Below are 7,790 nucleotides of genomic sequence, written 5' to 3'. Positions count from 1 at the left end.
TCTTGGAACGCCAAGAGATCAAAGAAGAACCAAGAAACTTCATGAAACTCGTAGCATATCTTCTACTATCTTGATATGAAGCCTAGTTAGCGTCCGCAACGCCTTTGAGACATAAATCAGTGCAGCAGAGTAAAACAAACCCTGACCAACTGTGCTTTTGATGTATTGTAAGACTTTGTAAACGACTTTCAAATGAGATGTCTGTGGAGCAGAAGAGTATTGACATAACATGTTGACAACAAAAGTTATGTTACGTCTAGTGATAGTTAGATATATGAGACACCCCACAATCCATCTATACATCCCATCATTAGCAAAAATCACACCATCACTCTTTGACAACTTCAGATTAGGAACCATCGGAACAGAGGATGGCTTACATCCAAACATTCCTCTAGATGAAAGCAAGTCCAATACATATTTTCTTTGACATAAAGAAATACCATCAGCTGTACGAGCGACTTCCAATCCCAGAAAATACTTAAGATCACCAAGATCATGCACCTTGAAACACTTATGAAGATTAGCAGCGAGTTCATAAGCTGCTTTAGTACTTGTACTGGCTATTAGTATGTCATCAACATAAACTAATACCACCAAGAAATTCTCACCAGTTTTCTTGAGAAACAACATATGATCACCATGACCTTTAACAAATCCCATAGAAAAGAAAGCTTTAGATAACTTCTTGAATCATTGACGTGAAGCCTGTTTAAGACCATAGATTGATTTTCTCAACCAAAGAACAGGACCATAAGGAAGAGAGTCCCTATGTCTTTCAGCATAGCCTTAAGATAAAAGCATGTATATCTGTTTCTCAAACTAACCATTCAAAAAGGCATTTAAAATATCAAGCAGTGTTAAATACCATTTCTTCGAAGCTGCAACTTTCAACAACAACTTGATAGTAGCCATTTTGGCAACATATATTGAGCTCTCGATGGTTCCTAATCTGAAGTTGTCAAAGAGTGATGGTGTGATTCTTGCTGATGCTGGGATTTATAGACCGATTGTGGGACGTCTCATGTATCTAACTATCACTCGACCTAACATAACTTTTGCTGTCAACGAGCCATGTCTGTACTCTTCTGCTCTATGGACATCTCATTTGAAAGTCATTTACAAAGTCTTACTATACATCAAAAGGACAACTGGTCAAGGTTTGTTTTATATCCATCAATGGTTTCAACTGAGAAAGGTCCCCAAATATCAATATGCAACAACTCAAAGATTGTGAATGTCAATGAGCAATATATATGAATATTTCTTCTGTTACAAAGAGAGTCTTTATTCTTGAGTTTTGTAGTTCCTAAATCTTCAGATATCACATCCAGTCTTAAATATGATGGCTGACCAAGACGCATGTGCCATACACCAACATCCACGACTGAGTTAACTGAGGCTTGAAGATTTTGCGTGTCCAACACTTAGAAATTTCCAATTCGTGTACCCCGACCAATCGTCAATGACCTGGTAGGATCATGAATGAGACACGAAAAAGGAATAAATATGACACGAGAGTTCAAGTCTGTCATCAAAGAGCTGATACTGAGAAGATCCATCCTGAATTTTGGTATGTACACATTTATTGAGACATATGTGCGAGTTGAGTTGAACCTTTGCAACACCACTGATCTTAATCATAGATCTAGTTGGTAGGTATTAAATAACTCTCTACTGATGTATCAATATATACAAACAGTTGTGTCTCATGAGTAACATGGTGTATAGCACCAGAATCAAGCACCCATGTTTGAGAAGACAATGTATGCTGAGAGACCATTTAAATACCAACAAAGCTATATGTTGTTGATGAAAGAGAGATACTAGAATTAGATGTTCTCGCTTCCATGGTACCAGTTGCTGGAGATGATTGCAACTGAGATGTGAAAAGACCGAATAACTGCTGAATCTGATCCTTTGAGAGACTACCAAGCATATTCTCAACATTAGAAGTCTTGTGCTCGGTAATAGGAGGAGAACAACCAGTAATCTGAGCAGCCACTGTTGGAAGAGAGTTAGACTTATCCTGAGGTTTGAATTTGGAAACGAAGCCTGGAAGAAAGCAATGCTTTTTATAGAAATGTTCAACAATATGTCCAGGACGCTTATAGAATGAACAAATAGCTTGTTCATTCACCAATGGAGGAATTTCAGAGACTTGAAACGCAGATGGAGAAGTTGCAATAGAAGAGAATCCCTTCTGACTACATCTTGATCCAAGATATTATAAACTTCCACCAATGAAGGCAAGACTTTCATCATAATAATTTGACGTCTAATGATCGCATAAGAATCATTAAGACCTGCCAAAAACTTCACAATCTTGGAACGTTCAATCTTCAATTGATGCTTTGCAGCATTACCACATATACAAAGTTGATCCGGTTCATCATAACTCTCAAGATTATCCCACAATGTCTGCAGCGTATTAAAATATTCAGAAAGATACATTGAGCCTTGATGAAGATCATGTACCTGTTGAGTAAGTTTAAAAGTTCTCGGAAGATTTATCATGTGAAAAAGACCTTGTAGGTCACAACATATATTAGGCGCATCATTCAATCGGAGAAAACTGCGATAGATCTGGTTAGATACGGAATTCAATAACCATGACTTGACCATACTATTGCAGCGAGACCAAATACGAAAACTAAAATGAGATTCTTCAGGACGAGTGGGAGTTCCATCAATGAATCTTATCTTGTTCTTAGCATCTAAAGCAATTTTCATTGCAGCACTCCAAGCATCATAGTTTGAACCATCGAGTTGTTTGGAGATAAGTTGTAAACCTGGATTATCGGAGTTATTCATGTACAGAGGAGACTGAGTGATATCGGTGAGATTCGCCATGGAAAACACGTGTGATGTATCAGTTGATGGAGCAACAGAAACCGGAGGAGAGTGAGTCACGGCGTTCGATCGAGACGAGTTTCGAGTAGTACTGCGAGGTATCTTGTTTATGGACACCATCGGAGCTCAAAAACGATAGATAAGAATCAAAGAGAAGCTGAGAAACGAAATATCAAAACGGAATCTAATGATAAAAGAGTTATGTGATGGCTCTGATACCATATTACGTATTGAAAACGAGATCAATGAAGAACGAAAGCTTTGGAGAAGAAGAAGTTTGTTAGACGAAAATGTATATTGATCTGTTAATCCTACCGGTTGTTTACAAGTTAAGGTGTTTATATACAATACATATGTACTAAACCAAAATAAATAAACTGAACCAGCAAAAGAGAACCAATTCAGCCTAACTAAATAACCCGTGTTATACTTCAATAATCTATTTTGTTGATACGGAACCAGATTGGTTCAGAGTGAAGTATCCTTGGAAAAAAAGGAAGATGTAGTGATGGATTGATCTGGGTTGATTTTAATAGAGGTTTAGATGAGTTGGCATCTTCTATATATGAAAGATGGTCCGACAAAACTCTCTATCAAATCATCTGAGATCTTTTCAGTTTTATCAAGTGACGTTAATAGGGATTCCAATTACAAACATTGGTTAATTGAAAGATGGAGTTTGAAGAGTGCACAAGCCTTTGGAGTCTAGATTCGCAGTGCTTGTTATGTAGATTAGCCATGTGATTGTATTGTTGCTATCTGTTTGACATTTCTTAAACTGAACCGATTTAAAGGTTTTATAAAGCCAAAGTACACACAAAATAAGGCAAAAAAAAGGAGGTCAACTTGAAAGAAAACATTTAAATAAAGGGAAAATTAGAAGATTGGGCAACTTTTAAGTTTGAATTAGAAATTTGGGCAAACCCAAGTTTTAATTAGGTTGTTGGGCAACCTAGTAGGAGAGAGAAGAAAAAGTGGACAGTTTTAACCTTTTTGCCCAACAATCCTGAGCTGAAATTCGTGGGACCAGGCTGTCTTTTGCCCAGAAAAACTTGCCTCAGGAAGACCGACACACGCGCGCCGGATGTGCGTGTAAGAGACAAATTTTATATTATATTATTTTAATTTCAGAAGGAAACATGGTATTGGGCTTCGTTTTTGGGCTATTTGACCCCAAAACTTGAAGGCCTTATATGTGATGATTTCTCGCGGGAAACAACGGCTCCAAGGTGAACGAATGGCCATTAATGACTGGTGACTTTGGAAAACATGTGTTTTACTTTAATTTATTAATTAAAAACTGGGCAAATATTAATTATTTAATACAAAAACGTACGAACCCTATCTCTTTGCCTGTCTCCTTGTTGAGGAGTAAAATAGGCTACCGAACAAGGGAACTTGAGGCAGCGAATTTTACACACAGAGGCATGAGCTGCATCCGATATGGTGAGGGAGGAAAGGGTATGGCGGATGGTGGGTGTTCTGTATCTAGCATCGAAGGTAAATCATATATAAGCCGTACACCATTGCATTTATGACATTATAGTTATGGCTGAAATCATTTATTACAGATTTGAGGGTGTTCGAAATTCAGGTGTTTGTTTGTACGAAACTATATTTATTGCTTCTGATTAGCACATTGAATTTTTTAAAAATTTAAATTCTATTTTTCGTAGGTGTTCACGATTCATACATCGTTGTAATCTCTGGACGGTGCATTATGTACGACACTGGTGACAGGGATTTTAAACTTGATAGCGACCGTATGGGGAGGGCTGTCTATGCGAAGTTGATAACTTTTGTTGAAGACTTGAAGCGGGCCATTATTGAGTCATACGGTCTAGTTGGAATGTCTGTTGCCGTTGAGATGTCATATTGGCTTGGTGAACACGGATCTGGTACTGTTGGTGAAAGAGAAGCTCCTGTTCAAATTTCCAACGACAAGGATTTCGACTTGTTTACTTCGGCACGTAAGGTGGACAAGTACATCAACGTATTTGTCACATTCAAAGAGGAAATAGATGGGAAAATCCATTTTCTGAGGCCAATGGGGAATCTTTTGAAGTCCAAAGAAGTTGCCAGCAGCAGCGAAATGCAAGTTGGGAGTACGTCTGCTGATGTGCACACCCGGAATGAAGTTAATGACGGTTAGACTGATTTGACCGAAGATGAAATAATTCTGATGGGAGTTGCGGAAATTGAAGCTGTTTATTCCTCGAAGCCGTGAGGAAGACGCAAGAAGACGTCGTGAAAAGGATAAGGCTGATGACGAATCACTCATGAAATCCGTTAGAGCCGTTGAGCTATATGGATTTGAGGATGTAGAAGCTTCGTTTTACAACGAAGCAGTTAACGATTATACCGTCGATGATATTGACTTCACTCTAGCAGATGCTGATATGTACACTGGAAAGCTATTCAGTAGCAAGCAAAAATTCAAGATCAGTTTGCACATTTATGCCTTAAAGCAGGTGTTCAGGTTCAAGTTCCACAAACATGCGTTTAACTACGTCGCAGCGAAATGCATTGATAAAAACTGCAAATTTTATGTTATGGCTAAGCAATTGGGGGAATCTTCGACATATCAGGTGAGGAAGGCGCAACTGAAGCATGTCTGCACATCTGATGCTAAAGCGCAATATAAGAAACATGCGACGTCGAAAGTAATAGCTGCACTAATGAGATCGAAGTATGAAAGGCTCCAAGCTGGACCGCGCGCATCTGAATTACCTGAGATGCTCCGCACTGAGTTCTTGTTTACGGCCACATATTGGAAATGTTGGAAAGCAAAAGAGTTAGCAACTGTGGCTGCACAAGGAACAGAAGAGAGCTCTTACAAGCTCATGCCGAAATATTTTTATGTTGTAAAGTATGCAAATCCTGGGTCCATTACTGATATCAAAACTGAAAAAGATGATAAGGGTCAGACAAGGTTTAAGTACGCTTTCATGGCGCTGAAAGCTTGCATTGACGGGTGGAAGCATCTACGGAAGGTTATTGTGGTGGATGGTACTCATATGTTTGGGAAGTAAAAAGGGTGTTTACTATCTGCAAGTGGGCAAGATGCCAATTTTCAGGTATTCCCTATAGCGTTTGCTGTTGTAGACAATGAAACAAATGAGTCTTGGAGTTGGTTTTTTGAGAAGCTGACAGAGATCGTAGAAGATGGCTCCGATTTATCTATTGTGTCTGATAGAGCAAATCAAATATGTGTTGCTAAAGATCAGTGGTATCCTCTTTCACACCATGGGTGCTGCCTCGTACACCTACAGAGAAACGTCGACGCAAAATTCAAGAAAAGGAATCAGAAGCAAATGGTTGGCAGGGCAGCCGAGGTATTCAAGGTATCCCACTTTAAGAGACTTTACGCGGAGATCAAACTTACAGATAAGAGCTGTTGGGATTATCTTGAGAAGATCGATCCTAGACATTGGACAAGGTCACACTTTGAGGGCGAGCGGTACAATCTAATGAGCTCGAATATAGCTGAGTCTCTCAACAAAGCACTAGTTCATGCGCGCGATTCCCCGATAATGGCGCTATTTGAGTTCATCAGACGCATGATTAGTCGTTGGTTTGTGAGTAGACAGCGAAATATATCGAAAATGAGTGGTGAGATCCCCCGGCTGTTGACGAGTTGATGGAGAACAATCTAGAAGACGCAAGAGCGTACGCTGTGATGCCTCTGTCTGCTTTTGAATTTGAGGTAACTCTAAAAACAACCGGCTTCGGGAGTTCTGTTAATTTGGAAACCAGGTCTTGCACATGTCTTGAATTCCAGAAAGTTGGAATACCATGTCGACATGCCATTGCTGCGGCTATGTTTTGGGACTTGCAGCACTCAGAGTTCGTTGCAGACGCCTATCTAAAAAAGACATGGAATGAAACAACAAAGGGTGTTACACTCCCGGTTCCAGATCCGCAAGATCTTTTCATACCTTCGGAGGTTAGTGACCTTATCATGTTACCACCAAAGACGAAGAGACCACCAGGACGTCCACCGAGCAAACGTAAATGTTCTGCAGGAGAAATACCGGTACGACCTAATCTCATCTGACTGTAGTCATGGATATTTTCTGAATAAAGGCTGTTATGTTTTTTTGAGGAGGGGCCGAAGAAGAAGAAACTAAACACATGTAGTCGATGTCATATCTCAGGTCACAACAAAAAGTCTTGTAAAGAACCGCTACCATGATGGGTTATGGATAGAGGAGATTTTATGTATTGCGAACTGATGAGATATGGATTATGCAGTGCTTCTTCTTGAATTTATTAGATATGTATGGTTTTATTGTCATTCCTTAATATGGTGTTCATGTTTATGATTTGATGTAACTTGTTTATAACTTGAGGTGTACGATATCTGTGTAGCCAATATAGCCGTTAGAAAGATATTTAAATACAATGTAGCCGTTGTATTGTGGTCCAATAATAATATAGCCGTTACAATCTCAATCTATTTAAGTATAAGTGCTTGTGTCATCTATATTTCAGATTTTTTGTGATTCTTTCTTTACTATCATTTTTATACTAAAGATGGGACTTGATTATAGCTATAGCCAGCCTTCGGAATCAGAGGACTATGGTGGGAATGACTCCAGCGACACAGAAGACCGTGAGGTTGAAGATCTTATTCGTCGGGACCAAGCTGAGCTAAATTACAATTATGCTGCGACGGTTCAGTACCCTCCGCAACCCGAGGTCGAATTTGGATTCCCGCAGACATGCTACTGTGGTGGTCGGCCTAAGCTAGCAACATCTCGCACTGTAAATGATCCAGGTAGAAGATACTACACGTGTGATAATGTTAATGATGGAGACTGTCATGTTCATAAATGGTGGGATGAGGCGGTTATGGAGGAGATGAGAGCCAGGGATACGCACACACTTCAATTGTCTGAAAAGGTAGATTATCTAACCTTTTTGAATGACTATGA

The 7,790-nt window shown here is 39.4% G+C and overlaps 2 protein-coding genes across 2 annotated transcripts; both read left to right on the top strand.

Moving 5' to 3' along the window:
* Window positions 1-4,316: 4,316 nt before the first annotated feature.
* Window positions 4,317-6,494, top strand: LOC106404226. Its single transcript, XM_013844962.2, has 4 exons — window positions 4,317-4,353; window positions 4,530-4,972; window positions 5,058-5,846; window positions 5,931-6,494. The coding sequence occupies exons 1-4, from the start codon at window positions 4,317-4,319 to the stop codon at window positions 6,492-6,494; spliced, it is 1,833 nt and encodes a 610-aa protein (XP_013700416.2).
* LOC106404225 lies at window positions 6,494-6,910 on the top strand. Its single transcript, XM_013844961.1, has one exon. The coding sequence runs from the start codon at window positions 6,494-6,496 to the stop codon at window positions 6,908-6,910; it is 417 nt and encodes a 138-aa protein (XP_013700415.1).
* The last annotated feature ends 880 nt before the right edge of the window (window positions 6,911-7,790 follow it).

This window comes from Brassica napus, chromosome C7, assembly GCF_020379485.1.
Source record: "Brassica napus cultivar Da-Ae chromosome C7, Da-Ae, whole genome shotgun sequence".
NCBI classification, from domain to species: Eukaryota; Viridiplantae; Streptophyta; class Magnoliopsida; order Brassicales; family Brassicaceae; genus Brassica; species Brassica napus.
The sequence above is the reverse complement of the archived record's forward strand: the minus strand, read 5'-3'. Positions and strand labels throughout refer to the sequence as shown.